At 38.8% G+C, this 20,674-nt stretch overlaps 1 protein-coding gene across 2 annotated transcripts; it reads right to left on the bottom strand.

Annotated features, from left to right (window-relative positions):
* Window positions 1-64: 64 nt before the first annotated feature.
* nacad (NAC alpha domain containing) lies at window positions 65-15,489 on the bottom strand. 2 transcript variants are annotated; one of them, XM_051131271.1, is made up of 9 exons: window positions 15,156-15,489; window positions 5,119-9,870; window positions 4,777-5,022; window positions 4,601-4,686; window positions 4,010-4,081; window positions 2,277-2,423; window positions 2,006-2,137; window positions 1,644-1,766; window positions 65-387 (listed from the first exon to the last, which is right to left on the bottom strand). In XM_051131271.1, the coding sequence occupies exons 1-9, from the start codon at window positions 15,238-15,240 to the stop codon at window positions 373-375; spliced, it is 5,658 nt and encodes a 1,885-aa protein (XP_050987228.1). In that variant the 5' UTR covers window positions 15,241-15,489; the 3' UTR covers window positions 65-372. The 2 variants fall into 2 exon arrangements, with proteins under 2 accessions (XP_050987228.1, XP_050987227.1); XM_051131270.1 differs by having other exon boundaries at window positions 4,601-4,689; window positions 15,156-15,488.
* Window positions 15,490-20,674: the final 5,185 nt, after the last annotated feature.

Raw genomic sequence — 20,674 nt, 5'->3', positions numbered from 1 at the left:
TTATTTGCTCAAACAATTACAATCTTAAAACATGCTTCTTTAAAAAGTTTAAGTGCAATATTAGTGCCATGTGAACTCTTTCTGTTTGCAAGATAAGATATAAGGTCAGATTCAAACCATCAGCTTTGAGGAGATAAGCTTTTATTTCTACAATCCTCTGATCTACCGGAGCCATTAAGGCAATATTAAAAGTTTGTTCAAAATGTATGATGGTACATTTTTGTTCTTAAGGTGCATTTATATGATTCGTAGATAATGTTGGGAAACAAACAGCTCTGGTTGTAACAGATTTATTTCAGCAGGAGTTTGGGCGGTGCAATATAGCAGCATTACTTGGGGAAGAAAACACGCAAGGGGCGGGGAAGATGTCTTTTACATGGTCAGCTCCTGAGAACAGACACAAAGAAAACAAAATATCAATAGCAGTTAAAGGGTTTGTTGTGCTTGTGAACTATTGCTGCCTCCCAGAATTATTGTAACACCTTGAAAAACTTGTGTTAACAGTAATAACTGATGAAAAAACTAAAATGTTTTTTTACAGTTAAAATGTAAAACATACAGTTGAAGTCAAAACTTTATGTACACCTTGCAGAATTGACAAAATGTTAATTATTTTACCAAAATAAGAGGGATCATACAAAATGCATGTTATTTTTGTGTTTAGTACTGACCTGAAGATATTTCACATAAAATGTTTACATATAGTCCACAAGAGAAAATAATTATTTTTAAAATCACTGAATTTATAAAAATGAACCCGTTCAAACGTTTACATTCTTAACACTGTTGTTACTCGAATTATTCACAGCTGTGTTTTTTTGTTTAGTGATAGTTGTTCATGAGTCTCTTGTTTATCCTAAACAGTTAAACTGCCTGCTGTTCCTCAGAAAAATTCTTGAGGTCCCACAAATTATTTGTTTTTTAAGCATTTTTGTGTATTTGAACCCTTTCCAACAATGACTGTATGATTTTTACCCTGCACTTCAAATTCTTAAAGGAGAAGTCCACTTCCAAAACAAAGATTCACATATAATGTACTCACCCACTTGTCATCCAAGATGTTCATGTCTTTATTTCTTCTGACGTAAAGAAATTATTTTTTTGAGGAAAACATTTCTGCATTTTTCTCCATATAATGGACTGATATGGTGCCCCAATTTTGAACTTCCAAAAAGCAGTTTAAATGCGGCTTCAAATGATCCCAAATGCGACTAAACAATCCCAGCCGAGGAAGAAGGGTCTTATCTAGCAAAATGATTGGTTATTTTCATTTAAAAAATACAATTTAATCCTTTATAATCTCAAATGGCAGTTCTGAGGCAGAAATTCTGAGGCAGTTTAACTGTTTAGGACAAACAAGGGGCTCATGAACCACTATCACCAAAAAAAAAAAAAAAAAAGATAACACAGTATTAAGAATCAAGTGTATGTAAACTTTTGAAAAGGGTCATTTTTATACATTAAACTATTATTTTCTCTTGTGAGCTATATGTAAACATCTTTTATGTGAAATATCTTGTTAGGGTTAGTACTAAATAAAAAAAATATTTTAAAAATTTTGAATTGGAGGAAATCTAGTGTAAAATAAGGCATTATACTGGATGTACAAATGCTGAAGGGCTAAAATGAAAGCAATCTCTCACCATAATGGCATTGACGATGTCATTCTTGTTGTGGCGCAGTGCACGCACTGCTTTAGCTCGAGACACGTTGGCCTGTGCCATCACCAACTCGATATCTCTCTGCTCCAGCCCACCCTCATCCAGCTTACAAACAGAGAATAGAATTTGGTTCATATTAATTCAGCTGCTTCATTCAGACAAGCATCTTTCTAAAAGGAAAAGGCCATCCAAAAATGGTGTCAATAATTCTGTCATTATTTGCTGACATTATTTCTTCCACAGAAAATGTTTTGGATTGAGACGAAGCTGAGTAAATAATGACAAAATGTTCATTTTTTGGATGAACTATCCTTTTAATGGAGGAAAAAATGAAAGATTTATACCTCCTCTTCTTCTTCGCTTTCTTCTTTTATGGTCAGGCTTGGCGTGATGTCTGACGGCAGAGGTGAGGGGTCAAGAGGAACCTTAAATTTCTCTGCCGCTGCCTTGTGTACCTGCTGTGACAGGTCTTCAATCTGAGAAGAAGAGACAGACAGAAAGCACAGATGATGATGAACACAGATATAAGATATAAATATTTAAATACTCATCTTGCAATTGGAAATCTGTGCCATTGCAGCCAGATACTGGAAAAATATATGGGAAAATACCAACCTTGGCCTCTCCAAAGACTATGTAAATATCTGAGGCAGGGCTTTTGAACACATCTGGACGTGTAATGACAAAGAGAATGTTCTTGGACTTTCGAATGGTGATGCGTGTCACTCCGTGGATCTGTTTCAGCCCGAGCTTTGACATCGCCTTGTAATGAAAACAACCACATGGAGGAAAAGAGAGTAGGTCAGGGACAATAACAACAGTGAGTATTAAATAACCCTGAGTATTAAGACTTCTATGGCTTAATATAACATAAATGATGTCTCTTACTGAAATATGTAGTAGACCAATAAACAACTTTTTTTTTTTTGTTTTATAAATATTTTGGACTATGGGGGGCTCCATTATTATGATGATGTCAAATGGCTGCATTTGGTGAGCTACTGGCACTACCTGTTGCTATTTTTACTGCGACACAACTTGGAAAATAAAATACTTGTACAATTCCACATTGTGGAATTTATTCAGTCAAACAAGAGAAGCGATGTAAGTCTTCACTGCTTTTCCTAGCAATAAGAAGAGGAGAAAAGAATGGGGAGGTGCCCGTGGACAAATAAAACTTCCTAAAGACCTGTGTATTTGTTCTCTCCACTTTAGCCCTGATGACTTTAAGACTTTTAGTAGACCACAGCTACTGAAAGAGTTTATAAACGGCAGAGACAAGAAATGCTAGATGCCATCCTGACAGCATATAAACATGCCGACGCTTGTCATGATGCTGCAGCCACCGAAGGAGTTTTTCAAGCCCTGTTTACACTTGGTATTAACATGTTTTTGTCGATCTGATCACGAGTGGACAACGCTAAGTACAGGTGTAAACAGGGTGTAAAACGTTTTGAGCTTATCCACATTCAACCACATCAAGGTGGTCGAAAACATATTCAATCGGATTGCTTTTGTAGTATAGACACACATGTGGTCGAATGCATTCGAACAGCTGCTAAAGACCGCCTACTCTCCGCCGCCTACTGACCTAATACGTATTAATTGCGAGACGTACAAGGACGCGCACTTATCAGATGGGATTTAAACTTTGACAGGCCAAAACAAAACAAAACTAAAGGCGCTGCTCTCCGCATTTTCTCTTTTATCTAATTTTGCAAACTAGCAGCATTAAGGACAATTGTGCGATAACGACAGAGGGATCCGCCCATTTACCCTCCTCTTGATGTAATCAGCACCACGGGTGGTCAGAAGTGGTCGAAAGTGGACAGAAGAAACGGATTAAAATGGCAGGTGTAAATGTGTCTATGTGTCTCCATTGTCCATTTGTGATCTGATTGACCAAAATTCATCCTAATACCAAGTGTAACCAGGGCCTCAGTGTGGATTTCACTCAATATCCAGGGATGTTTAGACTCCTTGTGGGGAAAATCTATAGTACAGCATTTGATTTAATTTAATTTGTTTATGTCCATCGCCACCCGTAAGCTCTTTAAGTAATGGTCATCATATCAGTATTTAGTTTTAAGTGTTTTGTTGCAGTAAAAACAGCGACTAGTAGCGCCAGTAGCTCAATGAGTGCAACCATTTCACATCATAGTGGCGCCCCTCCCATAGTCCAGAATATGCATAAAACGACGTGGATTTTTTTAAACAACATAAATAGCATAATCGGTTTTATGCTACATATTTTAGTAAGAGACATCATTTATGTTATATTAAGGCATACAAGTCTTAATATCTAGAGTTCCCTTTAAAAGGGCAAGCAACTGGATGTGCAGTCCAACCTTTCGTGCTTTTTTCTCACTTCGACTTTGTTTGGCTCTGCTCACTGACTCATCAGCAGGTGAGTGTGATAGCTATAGGAAAAAAAAACAAAACAGAAGATATAAAGAGAGCATAGTAGGACGTAACATTGTCCATACGGTGGACTCAAACTAGACTCAAAAGTGAAAAAAAAAACTTTCTCAAACCACTTACTAGCTTTTGAGTTCCACTCACTCATTGTAATTAATTATTATTTTTTTTTTTTTAAATCAAGATAAGAAAAACGTTGTGTATTCTGTTATATGCATGTTGCATTACTGAAAAGACCTGTGTTCCCTGTGTTTTTACCAACACTTTACATGACGTATGATTAAAACAAAGTAACATTAGTAAGCTAACATGCACTACTGCTCTATGCTAACTAGTAGTTAAACTGTAACATACTCAACTAGGACAGTTTGACATCCAATTTTGAGTTTTACGCAATTCAGGGACCTTTCTGAGTAGAAATCAAAGTTTAATTAAACTAAGTTCAGCCAAGAATTATTTTTGGACTGTGAGCTACATTTGTAATGCAGTTCACGAAGATCGTTGATGAATCTACAGCCCACCTGTGGATTTGAAGGTCTCAGCAATGTCCCACTGGGTTCCTCTAGCTCAGGCACTGAGCCATCACTGTCTGTTTCATTACCTGAACCTACTGAAAGAAAGGAAAAAAAAAACACTAAAATTGTTTCGCTTTGCTAGAGGCCATAAAGACGGTACTTGAGAAAGATGCTAAACATACTATTGTTTTTGAAGGGGAGATCCATGTCCTCTGGGCCTTTTGATCTGTAGCTAATTGGGCACACGTCTCGCTCTATACTCTGTCGCTCAGCATGCTTTGTTTTTACCAAGTAGTTTGGTCTTGGACTGATGCAGGGGAGCATCTCTCTTTCATCTGGCGGATTCAGTGTTCTTTGAACATGGGCACTGTCTCTTTGTCCAGGTGATGTTGTGGACTGGGACTGTTCTGTTCGGTGTCCCTTACATACTATTCAAGAAAAACACCCGATAAGCATACAATTAAATACTACTGATTCCAAGTATGAAACAAACATATCAACTAAAGAAACAAGCAAAAGTTTACCTGGAGGGTTCTCATGTCTGCATGGTTTTGCTGTCATGACTGTTCTCTCATTTTCATGATCGCATGTGTCTTGAATAGGAACCAAAGCTGGTGTTTGTTCCTCTGTTTCCCATGCTGCCAATTCCATACTGCTTATTGCAGGAGTCCGAAGAGGACTTTGATAGTCAGGTTGGCTGGGTTTGTTTTCTGGAGCTGGTTCAGTATGTGAGAAGGCAGCAGATGTTTGGGAGATGTCTTGGATGGGCTGTGACTCCTGAATAGGAGTTGAGAGATCTTCCTCCTGGACAACTGTGGATGAACATGTTGGAGAGACCCTGTCTTCTTCTGAGCTTTCTATCCTGAGGGGTGAACTGTCCCCTACGTGATTGTCATTGATGTCTCTTGTGCTTTCTGTCAAACTTTCTCTGCTCAAAGAACTGTCCGAAAGTTCTTTCTGCCCATCTGACATTGTAAGATCTGTTGTCTGAGTTACAACCACTGGCTCTAAATGAACAGACTCTTTTGGATCAATATAGCAAGGGTCAGGGGAGCAAAAAATGGATTGTTCTGGTGTTTGATCAAGTTCAATGTTTTCTGTTATAGAGACATCCTCTTTTTGCTGAGTTTCACCAAATTCCTCTTTCACTGAAAATGTATTAAAACTTGGCGCTTGATTACCTGTAGTCTCCATTTCCTTTCCTTGGCACTCGATCTTTTCATTTTCCATTGAGGCTGTATCTGCAGTGTTGGTTTTAGGGGCATCAATTACCTTTGGTTTTGTGGTATGACCTGAATTAGCAATCTGTGCTGTTTTTGGCGTTGCCTCATCACTGTCAGTTTGGGAAAGACCTGATTTATGTGAATCATCATCATGAAGATTTTTGTTCTGCTCCAGAAATGAAACATCCTCTGTAAAATCTTGTTCTTCACTCTTTTGGCATGTTTTCTGCTCCTCTTTTCCCTCATGTGAGTCAGTGTCATCTTTCTTCTGCTCCTGAGTATCAGTTGTAGTCTCTTGTTCAGGAAGTTGCCTGTCGGTGGTTTTAGCTTCATCAGTTGCTGTTTCATTTATGTGTGCTCTTAACTGAATTACTTTCTCCCCCACAACCTCATTTGAAGCCCCATCATGGGAATCTGATGTCTCTTTATGTGAGACAGAAATCTGTCGGAGAATTGTTGCTTCTGAGGAGTCAACAATCTTTGTATCAGTTGGTTTCTTTCTGAATGTGAAGGTGCCAAACGATCCTCCTTGCAAGTCGAATGTGAGTTTGTTTTCTGAGACAGATTCAGTGTTTGTTTGTTGAGATTCTGAATGACCCTGATTTGAAACTGGACCAGCATTATCTGATTGGTTACAAATGACTGTTTTTGAAGAAGATCCACAAAGATCAGTGTGTTCTGGTGTGTTATCAGGTTCTTGAGAAGATTCCAGATCCTGAGATGGTTCAGAAGTAATTTCCTCACTTTCCTTCCTTAATGTGTCTGAAGATAAATCCTCTGGAATGTTAAAGTCTGTATTTGGAGTTTGATCTTTCCCATCTTTCCCATCATCTGAAAGCATATTTAATGTAAGTTCTGATGGAGTGCTCAGGATTAAGGGTGTGCAAGTTTTTTCTGGATCATTCCACGATGGCACCAGACTCTTATCAGAACTGCAATGTATGAGCGGATTGCTCTCTGGATTTTGAAGGTTATTTGCATCATCCTCACCCCCTCCTGCCTCTGAAAGATCTTGAATTGACCTCCAGCTGGCAATGTTTGACTCAACCACACCAACATCAATGTCTGCCATTTTCTCTTGGAGGTCACAATATCGGTTGTTGTCCTCATCATCACCCATGATGTCTTCTCCAGTAGCAATATTATGAGCGACCGGAAAATCTTTACTGTGCACTGATCTAGCTATCTCACACATGAGTAGATTTTCAGCCTCAAAGTCACAGCATTCACCTAAAGACAAAGGATCCCTTGGTGTCCAACTCTCAGAGTAAAGTTCCCTTTCCGTCATACTGCTCTCAGAGTTCTCTTTCTTTGGCGAAATGACAAGTCTGCTGTACGTGGAGCAGGACATATTTTGAGAGGCATGGTTTACGTCATCATTAGCAGGTTGATTCTCTGTCAGATTATCTTGATTCATGGAACGTTCAAATGGTAAAACATCAGCTGAGGTTAAGTTATCTGCCACGTCACACAGTTCAGGATAGGCACAAACTGGAATGTTTGTGGGGCTGCAGTCATCCAGGTATGTTAGTTGGGGGACTCCCTTATTTAGGTCATTGGTTGCAGTTTCTGCTAACTGCAGTGATGTGTTCAACTCTATACTGTTTCCATTTTTCTGATCCAGTTCCTGGCTATCATCTACGTTAGTCTCGCAGCACATGTCAGCAGAAGTAGCACCTGCCACACAGGAATCAATTGTACTACTATTTTGTTCCACTTTGTCTTGATCAACAGATAATGTTGGATCATCTGTGGGAATCTCCTCTTCTTTCTCTGAAGTTACCGTGACTGTTGAGGGATCTGTACTTTGTTTGGCTTCCTCATCCATTGTTTTGATCTGTACAGTCAGTCCTTTTGAAAGCTCACTCTTAGTTTCAGAAATTTGCTGTGCCGTTACGCTTTCACCCTGAGCATTGCAGTCTGCCAGATTCGGTTCGGATTGCGGTTCTACACGTGGAAGCTCAGATGATCCGGAGGATATCTCCATTTCACTCTCACTGCCAGAAGATTCAGGTTTTGCATGGCTTACTGACTGCACAGGTTCATCTGGCCCAGGGAACTGTTGGGAGAGTTCTGCATGCTTTTCTGTAGAGTACAGATGGTCATCTTCATCCCCGTTATAAGACGTGGAATCAATCGAGTCCTCAGTGTCATCCTGATAGGCAAAGGACTCATCTACACCCTCATTTATTGAGTTCTCTGAAAGGGAATTTAGGAAGGATGCCGAGGTGTCATCTTCATTTGACACCTCTGCTCCCCTTTCAAACCTCCTAGCTGCCTCTTGTTGCTCTGCCTCATCATTATCCACATCTTCATCATCACACTCATCTTCATCATCCTCATCATCATATTCATCTACATCAGCTTCCTCCTCTCCAGCAGCATATGCATCCACATCATTCCCCTGCTCATCATCAGTGGGGAACAGGGTTATATCCATGGAATCTGCCTGGAATATCAGGCTTCCATGAAAAGGCAACATAGAAGCAGGAATCATTGCTTCACTCCCAAGCCCGTCCTCTCTAGAAAAGCCATGGAACAGAGGAGCAGAGGAACCTATCTCGAGATATAAACTATTACTGCTATTACTTTCTACGTCTACAGTCTCTGAAGAGTCGGTGGCAGGGGTTTTGCTCCCTGTATCCAGTGCAGCAGTTGCATTATCTTCTGGTGTTAGAGGATGATCCTGGCTCACAAATAGCTCTGAGAAACAGGCATTGAAATCCATTTCAAGACTTTGAAGTGGATCATTAAAAGTTTGAGTTGCATCAGGGGCTCTCTGGAAATCTCTACAGCCTTCAGACACCCCTGTATCCTCCTGATAGTCTGTTTCTCTCCTGGTGCTGCTGCTCTCTTGTGTGGAGACTTGTTCTGTCACCCAATGAGGACTACAGGTGTCCCTTGTTGGTATATCCACTTCACAGGCAACATCTTCCAGCAGCTCTGGCATTTCAGGTTTACTCAGACAAGCATCCCTCTCGTTGCCAGTTCGATCATCTCCAAGCTCATCGCCAATCTCTGAGAGGGACCCCACATAGCATGCAGGAGCTTCTTGCAGCTCTGCCTCGGCTGTTAGGTTTGGGGAGCATGAGTGGGAGGTGCTGGAGGTGTATGAAGTCCAGCTGCCTCCCTCAGCAGTCATGTAAGAACCAGAGGGAGAGGTAGGAGGGGAGCACAGATCAGACTCATCAGTTGGGGAACCTGGACTTTGGCTCGGGCTCCCTGGGCGCCACTGTTGCTTGAGGTGTGAGCAGTAAGCCATCTTAATGGGGGTGGAAGGGGCTGTATAGTAGCGATCAGGATCCAGTCCTGGAAGGACACCAATGCGTTGTGGATCAACAACATAGGGAGGCTCGGAAAATGATAAGGAAGGCACTTCACCCTGAGATAAAGACAGTGGCTCTCCCTCATTGTCTGGGAAAAGAGTACCACCGTCTGTCAATTCAGCATCTTTCACTTTGGACTCTAGGACTTGACTTTCAAATATCTGAGCTATGCTTTTCTCCTGTTCTGGAACTGAAGTCAAACTCTTAGCCTGATCCACAGTAGAACTCACCTGACCAGTATCTAGTTTTGTATTTTCATCGAGCCCAATATGACATTTCACAGAAGGTTCTGAGGTCTGATGTCCTGAACTAGGTGTCTCTTGATCTATCTGTTTTCTGAGCAGCACTCCACTTTGTGTCTCCATGTTTCTCAGCAGAGCCTCTTGCCCCATTACCACCCTTGAGTCCATGGTCTCTGGCTCTTGAAAGTCACTTTCTATTTCAGATCCAGTTAGGACTTTGATCCGCTCCATTTTCACAGGACCTCGTCTGCAGCCTCCTCTACCAAACCGCCCTGTTGGTCGGCCGATATTTCCAGAATGCCCTTCTAATTCAAAACTTGCACCCTCAGGCTGTGGGCGAGGAGAAGTGGATGGTTTGGCCATTACCAGGCGGGGTCCAAATGGAGTACATATTGGGGAGAGTTTTGGTGGGCTGCTGGGAGAAGGACTGGAGGCACTGTCTGTCGGAGTTGAGGCTGAAGAGCTGGATGTTTGACCAGACAGATCTAAAAGATTAAAGGGAAAAGAATGATTACATTTTATTTGATATATGAAAATCTGCATAGAACATTTCTGTGGCAAAGAAAATGTTTATACAGTCTTTTACAGCAATTAGAAACATCCTAAAAATAGAGTATATTATAAAAATCCTTTTTGACAAAGAATTATGAAATGCCTAGTAAATTACTTTAAACTTCAATCAGCTAACTGATCTCTCTTTATCCATATATGCTGCCCCAAAGAGGAATAGTAGTGCCACTTAAATGTCACTGTATAAAATATTCAGTACAGTCTTGCAAAAGGTCATCTGAACTGCAGTTATATAAAGTGTTTTAAAATGAACTGCATGCAACAAATCCAGCAAAACAAACCAAATTCTAGCCAGAAGTAATGTAATGTATGGTGGGATAACATTACATATCAAAACATACTTGAGCAACTTGTGACAACCATTTGGTATGATTTTTTTCTACATAAACTTGTCCACAAGTCCTGATCAAACTTAAAAGATATCGTGACTAAACTATTGTACTTGTATTCAGGAGAAGTGAGGGCTTTTTGCTGGGGGTGTGATGGGGCCTGAATGGTCAGCCCCGTGGGGAGCATTTTAATGTCCAGGGAGTAATTGGACATCTTTGAGAAACAAGGCTCTTTTTTGCCTGCACGGCAAACTCAGAGTGACAGCATGGATTTTAAAGAGAGCAAAATAAGCAGCAGTGTCAGCAGAAATCTCTTTTTTTCCTCTCAGGATTTCTAACACAGCTGCATGCACAATGTGCATTCGTTTAAATGAAAAGGATAGAAAAGTAAAAAAAAGTAAAAGCGTATGTGTAAGTACATGTTCTCAGACAACTGAATTAGGGAAATACCTAACACTTTATTGTTAAAGAGAATGGAAATGTTATCTGTCATAATTGCAGTAGTCAACAGAGATGATAGATGCAGTGATAGTAATGTAGCTCATTATACTCAACAGATGCATGACATTCACATGACATTCAGCGCATGTTGCATTTTTCTAAATGATTAGCACAGAGTAGTTCCAGCTCTTCACCCACTGCGCTGATTATCTGACAACTTAGTCTGTTGCAATATGGAGTTAGATTATTTCCCCCTTCTCACATCAATCTCCTAAAATCTCCCAGCATTATAATAACCTTTCAATAGACTTAAAGAGCAGATCATATGGATTTTTTAAAAAATATCTTTTTTGCAGTTTGTTACATAGCTATCCTTCAATGTAAACAGTCTTCAAATTTGTTAATCAAAACAGTACATGATAAATATATTTTTTTTCTTTGCCATATCTCCATGCGATTTATTGCACTTCAGCATAGACTCTCGCATGAGTCGACGCTAAATACAACCTGTCTTTGTCTTGCACAATTCTCATTAAAACTTGTGGTCTGACATCATATCTCGCCAGCACTGATGACATCCATGTTGTTCTTGGACATCCTTTTTTCATCTTGGACGTTCAGGTTGCTTATAAATAAAGATATTGTCTTTCAAAAGAGTCAATTCTGAGCCGCCTTAACAAGTCATCATATTTACGAATCTTCTGCCTGTTACCGATATACGTCACTAGGTAACACATTACCATAATCCCCGCCTGCACGCGAAATACGAACACTCTGACCTGCCCACAAACACTTCCACTAGTAAGTTTGTTTACATCACGTCGAGAAGACGCTGTGTTCTGCTCTGTGAAAGCAACTTTTTGTTTTAATTGCCGAAAGATCATAATATGAAGAATCAGTGGTTAAAGTTAATTTTCTCCACGATAACACAGCAATTCAATTCGAACATTTTGTGGTGTGTCTGTCATTTTTTTTGAGGAATACTTCTCTATTTGCTAAAGGCTTGTTCATGAAAGATAAGTCCATACCTTCTTTATTTAGACCAACAAGTGTCTCCGAACCACAACCTGTAAGTACGATTAATATGTTATGTGCAAATTTCAATTGAGTGCTCAAAATATCAAGGCTTTTGTATTAATATGTAATGTATACCTAGTGCAGCTTTAGGTTTCCAGGTAAACCATGATATTACTGTCTTAGTGAAATAGAATGTGTCGATTAATGTAGACTGTTGTTCTAATTACTTCAATTAAAAATAATGTAGACATTTTGGTTTACAAACTGTATTGTTTCATCAATTAGTCACGTTAGCACGTGGCTAACTTATCCACCATTTTGTTTTGTGAAGTGTTTACAGTTTAGCAGCTAAACTTTAGCTGTGGGCACGATTCACTTGCATTGTATACAGAAAGACCAATCACAACAGACTTGGCCAGTTGACCAATCAGCGCAGAGTAGGCTTATGAAAGGGCGGGGTTTACAGACCTTAAGCTCAGAACGGCTTCAAACAAACTGTTTCGAAATCATTGCAAAATGATTCTAATATTAAATGTATATTCTGAGAAAATTACAATGTTTTCTGACCTTAGATGCATTTAAACCTGTTGTAGGGGACTCAATATTAGGACACTTTAAAATACCATATGACCTGCTCTTTAATGTGGATTATTATCAAAATCTTTTCTTTTTGACATTAACGTGTTGTATCCTCAACTTTTTTGATTTTTTTTTTTTTTTAAAATACACCACTGAAGCTCTGACAAAGATTTTCTAAGTTTGTCCTTACAACATCAAAGACTTGGCATGCAAGCCAATTAACCTGAACACTTGAAAACATCTGCAACACTAAAAGGCAAAGTTGCAGACCTAAATAACCTGAAGTAATGCAGGCTTGCTGACATACACACACACACACAAGCACACTTCCTGCCTATATACACTCCTTTATATTGACGTTTGCATCTCTGTGTTTTTCCTTTCCCATTTCGTCCATTGTCTTCTTTGCCCTTCTCATTATGTGTATCACTCTCTTTCTCTGTATCACAATCTTATTCCCCTCCCACTTGTCTCCTTTTGTGTCCTAAAACCATCACCAGAGGGCAGATCCATTTTATTGTGCCATAATAGTGTGTATCATTGTGTGTACAGCAATTTGAGCTAAATTGTGTGTGTGTGTGTGTGTACTTGACAGTGGAGACTATAGGCTAATTGTTCTGCTTAGTCATGATTCAAAAAGATAACGTCACGCCTTCTGTTTTCTGCACAAGGCAGCACTGTTTTGGAGCTGTATGCAAAGTGATTCTTGTGTGTGTGAGTGTTCACAAGTAAGAGGGGCCTTTGTTGCCTCAAAAACGTCATTTGCAGAGCAAAATCACTATTGGGAAAGGCAGCAGTGTGTTTTTTGTTTGTACTTGTGTGTGCAAGTTCTGCACACTTTGTCCTACTCCAAGTTACACCTGCTCGAGGCACGTCCTCAAATAAAACAACAGATGGACTTACGGTTGTGTATGCGACCGTGTGTCCGACCTCTTTCTTGATTGCCCTTCACTCTCAAACCCCTGCTGTTTGCCAGGTAGGATGAGCAGGTGGTGTTAGAGTTCAATGTTTTGGTTTTCAAAATCTAAAAACTGTGTTTTACTGTCAAACACAATGTGGAACAATGGAAGTGAGTGGATATCACCACCATTCCAAACGCAGTTTCAAATGCTTACATACTTGCGTAATACAGCAAGTTGTGAGGAATATCTGATGCAAGAGAGGGATTCTACAAAATCGTTTTCCATTGCGTCCAATAGACGTCAAACATCATATTCATTGACGCAACAATTATTGCAATGAAGAAAGATATGCATTGTTAGGATTTTCTGACTTTCTGAAGTAGTGGCTGACTGAACAATGCTTTGTCCTTAGAGACAAGTGAATCTGAATGATGAAACATCCCTGTTATCTTACCAATAGATTCCCCAATGGTAGGTCTCTCGTGTCAGCTGCAATATGATACTTGTCAACAAATAAACCTTTCATACCTAAAAACTCTAGCTTTTATTCTGAGGAAGTATATGTGGAACCGGCCTTGTTAATACATGCTTAATACATACAAGACAAATTAACCCCAATTGTCTGATCATCCAGTGCCTGACCTATCTGATTCCTTGGCATGTGTGTGAGTGTGCGTGTGATGTAATTGAGAGGGACTGAATAGAAGCAGGCCACGCAAACCCGATCAACATCCACTCAGCTTATCTTGCTCTCATACTGGGCCAACACATTATTCAATTAAAGAACATCTCTGGTACTTTCTCAGTGCTTTTAAATATTCAATAGCAACAACGAAATGCAAACCAACTGAAAATGGAAAGCTTTTGTTTTTGTAACAAACGAGTGTGGATTGTATTATAGCTGATGCACCTATTCTTTTCTGAGCACGCAAAAGTAACAACAAGTATTTTAATGCTGACAGTAGAAATTATACACAAAACTGCATCTTTGCCAGGTGGGCCTGCGAAAATGCTGTCATATTCCACTCTGCTATTCAATACCACACCCTTATCACCAATAAACACAAACATTATTGTCCCATCATGCCATCGTGTTCTGTGACGCCCAGTTCGACACATAAGAGGCGACTACAAATTTTACGAGCACTTGGTCCCAGGTCTCCTTTCTTCTTATTAGTTCAGTTATCTAAAGATAGTGCCGACAAACTGTCACACATGAGGGTTCTCTTTTTTAGGGCAATCTTTCCGCTCGTTCAAACACACACGTACACACGCACGCCTGGAAAATTCCATGCCTTTTTGCAGATTGTGCTTTCTTCGCTAATTATTTAATGTGATAAGCCTATCTAAGCACACTAAGGGTCCCAAACATCCCAGAAGACAGTCTGATAAGCATTCACTGCATCAAGACAATTAACTCCATTACAAGCCATGTGCCAAGAATTTAACCACCTACCATTAGCACAAGATGGAGTAACCAAAACAGTTTGTGTTAAAGCTACTAATCTAGCACATACGGGCATTATTCCCTAGACAAACAGCATCTATATTTTATCCTAAAGTAACATTAGATCAGTGTCATTTCATGCAGGCATGTTACGGACACCTATGCACTTGTCCTAAACAGCCTTGATTCCAAGTGATGCTGTAACTTGGGGTCCTGAGAGTGATGCTGTGTCATGCTCTTGTAATTGCAGGCAGCAAGGAGGAGTGTGTGTGTGTATGTGTGTGTACTACAACCACTTAGCGCACACAATGCTCTTTTAGGACTCTGCTGGATGATGTTTCTGGGTGCGGCTGGAAGTGTTCCTGATTTCTGGTTTACTGTCCTAGCAGATAATTACATTACACACATGCTTTCAGCCGAGCATCCTTTGTGTACTTCCACATACGTCCTTCTTGTAGCATGCTGTGAGATGTGTGTTTGCTTACCTGGTCCTGGCAGCTCTGACTGTGGGTCTCCAGAGTCTAGAAGGCCCTGCGTGGGGCCGCTTCGATGTGCAGTCTCACCGGGCATCTCTGTGTGGCACAGCCTCTGACGCACTGCCTAAAAAACAGGAGCCAGTAAACTGAGGACAGAGAAAACGAGTGTAGGATGTTGCCTCCTCAACGCAAAGATACAGATCCGTGTTCACTGCGCGTGCATTGATGTCAGCGTGCATGTGAGAAAGAGAGAGAGAGGGGCTGCAGAGCCACGCCGGTAACAGCATGGGAAATCTGAGAGTGAGCTGCAGTATTCTCTCTGATTACGAGAGAGCCCGCCCCAATCGGACTCTCTGTCGCTCTCATTACCCCTCCCATCCTCACTGCTCTGCTGCCTCATAACCTCACTCTCCCCCTCCCTCTCTCTCTCTCTCTTGCTCTCTCTCCTTCCCTCCTGCTCTCCCTTCGGCAAGTGGGTCTTGGACAATGATGTCAGCAGATTTCTGTATCTCTTGGAGGCTGGGGGATAGTAATATAAAACACAGCAGGCAAAAAGATAGAGATACTGTGAGCTGAAAAAAACAAAATCTACTCTGATAACCTGAAAAAAATATATGTTTGAACCAGCCTAAGCTTGTTGGTTTTAGCTGGTCTCCCAGTCTGGCTAAGCTGGTATTTAGTGTCTAAAACCCCTCTAAAACCATCAAAACAGATTGGGAGACCTGTTAAATTTGGCGTTTTAGGGCAGTTCAGGTCCTCCCTCAAAACTGGGTCTCCAACAGACATCAGCTTATACCGGATAGATACTACAATACAATACAATAGCTTTTTACATAGTGCAAAATAAAACAAATTTGATTTCATTTATTTTACTTGATAAACTGTTAATTAGTAATAATTTTAAAATGTGAGTAATTGAACATCATTACAACTGACATCATTAATAACATCATTAATAACTAAAATAAATGATACATTTTATTACTTGATTACATTAAAGATTATTGTGAATACATGTAGGGTAAGTGATTATCAGGATAATCTGGTATCTGTATACTATGCTAGTACATAGGCTAACTAAAACGGACATTAAAGTTCATTCGTGAATTAAAATTTCATGATATTTACTCACCCCCCATGTCATCTAACATGTTCATGTCTTTCAGTTGAAAAGAAATGAAGGTTTTTGAGGAAAACATTCCTGGATTTTTCTCCATATAATGGACTTCAATGGGGGTCAATGGGTTGAAGGTCCAAATTGCAGTTTCAGTGCAGCTTCAAAGGGCTCTACAAAATTCCAGTTGAGGAATAAGAGTCTTATCTAGCCAAAAAATATATACTTTTATTTACTTTTTAACCACAAATGCTTGTCTTGCACTAGCGATGCACATCCTGAATTTCACACATTACATAATCATGTTAGAAAGGTCACGAGTGGTTAATTCTTTGTCTGTGTACTTTGGTTCAAAAAATTAGAGTAGGGCGAAAAACTCGTCCAACATTGTTGTTTTACCTTTTTTTGTACAGGGTGGTTGCCTTTCTTTGTATGTTTGCTTTGTAAACACTTGGTTGGTACTTCTATCTACTTCATGTGTAACCTTCCAATGTGACTACGTAATGTGTGAAGTTGTGAAGGCAGAGCTAGTGCAAGACGAATCTTTGTAGTTAAAAAGTACATAATTTTATTTATTTATTTTTCAAAAATGGCCGATTGTTTTGCTAGATAAGAACCTAATTCCTTGGCTGGGATTGTGTAGAGCCCTTTGAAAGTGCACTGAAACTGCAATTTGGACCTTCAACCCGCCGATTCCCATTTAAGTCAACTATATGGAGAAAAATGTTTCATTTAATTTCTTTTCAGCTGAAGAAAGAAAGACATGAACATCTTGGATGCACAGGGTTGAGTAAATTATCAGGAAATTTTAATTCTAAAGTGAACTAATCCTTTAATGGTTATTATAACAGTTCTTTTATCATATCATGATTATGTAGGAATTATAACCAGGCACTAAACAGAGTTCTTATTAAAACACAAATTTGAGCCAGTAGGATTGCTTGGGCTCCAAATGGAGACTTGATTTTGAGGGAGGACCTGATTGGTCACCACATCACCATGAAATGTAAGTTGTGATTATTGTGATGTATATCAAAGTGAATCTGATTCCCAAACAAAAAAAAAAGTATTGCAGGATGTAATTTTTTTCCATTGGGAATTGATTGGATTATTGTCGTTTGCTATTCTTGCAATCTCATGTGAGTGTCAGGTTGTTGGAGAGGAGGGGTCATTACAGATGTTATACAGATGTTAATCATCAATAAAATATTTAACAATGTGCATGGATAGATGTCTTTAAAGTGCAGTATATATATAAATATATATACACTCTACCAGTCAAAAGTTTTTAAACAGAAAGATTTTTAGTGTTTTTTAAAGAAATCTCTTCTGCTCACCAAACTTGCATTTATTTAATCCAAACAATAGCAAAAACAGTAACATTTTGAAATATTTTTACTATATATTAATATAACAGTTTTAAAATTTAATTTATTCCTATGATTTCAAAGGTGAATTTTTAGCATCATTACTCCAGTCACATGATCCTTCAGAAATCATTCTAATATTCTGATTTGCTGCTCAAAAAAAATATAATTTTATGTTGAAAACAGCTGAGTAGATTGTTTTGAGGTTTCTTTGATAAATAGAAAGTTCAGAAGAACAGCATTTATCTGAAATAGAAATCTTTTGTAACATTATAAATGTCTTAATCATCACTTTTGATTAATTTAAAGCATCCTTGCTAAATAAAAGTATTAATTTTTATAACCCCCACTACCACCACCACACATACACAAATTACTGACTCCAAGCTTTTGAATGGTATAGTGTATAATGTTACAAAAGCTTTTTATTTCAGATAAATGCTGATATATCTTTCTATTCATCAAAGAATCCTGAAAAATAATGTACTCGACGGTTTTAAATACTGAAAATAATAACAATAAAAAAATGTTTCTTGAGCAGCAAATCAACATATTAGAATGATTTCTGAAGGATCATGTGACACTAAAGACTGGAGTAATGATGCTAAAAATTTAGATTTAATCACAGAAATTAATGACATTTTAAAATAAATTCAAATAGAAAGCAGCTATCTTAAATAGTAAAAATATTTCACATTACCGCGTTTGCTGTATTTTGGTTCAAATAATTAAAATAAAAAAATAAAAAAACTAAAAATATTACTGTTCAAAAACTTTTGACTGATGTGTATTTATTTAGCATTATTTTTTTAAATCCATGTGCACAAGTAAACTTTAGTAAACTCACAATGACATTTCTTTTCTGATGACCGGTTCACTGGCACAAACGTGGGACAATAATTCATAATCCTTCAGCAACCTGTCACTCACATGAGATTGCAGCAATTAGCTAATAACAACAATCAAATCAATTCTCAATGAACACAATCAAGTCCCTCCGTAAATGTTTTCTTGGTCAAGAAGATATTTTTCAATATGTTTCACAGTAAGGAAAAAGAGAAAAGAAAAGAATGCAATTTCCATTTCATGCCAACATTAAGACCAGCAAACCAGCAATGGGTGTGTTTTTTTTCAACAAGAAGCGGTTACATGATAGCCATACTGCAGAGAAACAATAAAATAATGTTCTCCACATCCTTCTCGCTATACAACACATAGTCACTCCCAAGGGAGCATGGCATCAGTTTTGGTTTTAGCATCATGCATTTAGCATTATGCAGTTTGTTCCAGGCAAAGATGTTTGTTTAGTTGTGGCAGGCTGTTAGTGAGACATTATAACTATAATATATTGTGCTACATAATATCTTAAATTCATAATGCAATTTATAAAACAGTTTTGGAGTACCCTAAAATGACAGAAGTGAGAGTCCTGAGAAATCCTCTTTCTATGATATTATTATTTCAAATCAACAAGATAAAAACAACATCTTTAAAAATCAATGGAACTGAGCTTCATGAAAGTGAGAGTGAGGGATACTGCAGTAAATTTAGCTACAGCGTACTGGGCTATGTTTCCACGGCAACTGTGGGGGAGAACTCATGGATGCTTTAGAAAGGGAATCCAATATTCAGCAGCTTCCAGTACTGGCAAGACCTAGGGACTTTCCTGAGTTTTTCTTCTCTTTCTGCCTCTCACTTTCTGTTTCAAGCATCCAGATTGTTGTCTGGAATTTTAGGGAACTGGATGACTGGAACAGTCAGACAGGGTACTTATTCACTTCTCTCAATACAATTATATATAATAAAAGTGAAACTGAATAAGGACAGAGACAAACATATAAAGATGACTCACTAATTTGATTACTTCCAGAAAAAGGGTCGCAGGATTTCCTGGTAAAATGATAGATCAGTTTACTCCAAAATGCACAGACACTACAATTGTGTTCATATGTGCTTAATAAACATGTACTGTCAAAACCATATGCATTAATAAGGAGTTGGTTCTGCTTTTGCTGCTGTAACAGTGTAACAGTTTTGTGCAGGCCAGTTAAGTTTTTCAACACCAGACTCAATAAAACATTTAAAATGGGTGCTAAATTCAGACGACCCAATAAAAATGACAGGAGAGGGGCATCTATCATAATAAATAAATGGTCAAATAAACAGTATGAGAGATGTGTAGGAAGAATAACTACTCGTCACCTTCTCTGTAGCCTGCAGAGAGGTCAGCTCTCCTTCATTCTTCAAGGCTCTTCAGAGGGGCCCCTGCGTAACGCAGACTGACTGAACTAACCCGAGCTGGGGTCAACCTGCCCTTGAAGATAAGGAAGGCTGGAAGGACTAAAACAAAACTTGTTTTCTCTGGCACATATAAATATACATGACAGGGGCTGGGCTCCTTAATGGCCTATCATAACGCAAAGTAACAAACAATTTTTTAAGCAAATAATTCAAACCAGAGATGTATTTTTCTTTTAATAGGCTAGCAGTGGTAGTTATGCCATGATGCATGATTCCCCAAAGAATCTTTCAGTGAACAGTTCTTGAAACCTTTTTTTTTCTTATTGTGTAAAACATTTTAATATTACAAAGACATTTTGTACACTTATCTTAAAGTTTCTTCATGAAACCATATATGTCAAGAAAGAACCTTTATTTTAAGTGTGCGGCATTAGAATTACTATCCCTTGTTTCATCCCTTGAAAATTTTCTGATTTCTAGCAGGTGAACATACTTTTTCCAGCAGGGGATGGTAAAGTTTGGCACAGCCAGCAGTTTGGAAAAAAACTTACCCAGAGTTCACTTTGAGACAGAGTGTAGGCACGATTCAGTGAAACTCTCGTCAGATAATAAGCCGTCGAGTCTGTTTAATTGCCGACGATTATCGTCTGCAATAGATTAATACTGGCAAATTGTTTTGCATACTTTTTAACTATGTCTATTACACAACAGTTAAGTCTTTGAAGTTGCTCGAACAGTGTTCAAAGCGTTGAAACTTAACTGTTTTATTCAATTGTTTGCGTTTTTGACAAGCTGTTCTTTATGAG

This window comes from Labeo rohita, chromosome 16 (assembly GCF_022985175.1).
Source record: "Labeo rohita strain BAU-BD-2019 chromosome 16, IGBB_LRoh.1.0, whole genome shotgun sequence".
In the NCBI taxonomy this organism is placed as follows: domain Eukaryota; kingdom Metazoa; phylum Chordata; class Actinopteri; order Cypriniformes; family Cyprinidae; genus Labeo; species Labeo rohita.
Note: the sequence above shows the minus strand (reverse complement) of the source record. Positions and strands in the feature narration are given on the sequence as shown.

Bases quoted from the DNA above. Each gene is read 5' to 3' on its own strand.
- nacad (XM_051131270.1), bottom strand. From the start codon at position 15,240: ATGCCCGGTGAGACTGCACATCGAAGCGGCCCCACGCAGGGCCTTCTA. The intron at 5,023-5,118 runs GTAAACTTTTGC...TTTCTTGAATAG, and splicing joins CAGACATGAGAACCCTCCAG to TATGTAAGGGACACCGAACA. The intron at 2,138-2,276 runs GTTGGTATTTTC...TCTTCTTCTCAG, and splicing joins TAGTCTTTGGAGAGGCCAAG to ATTGAAGACCTGTCACAGCA.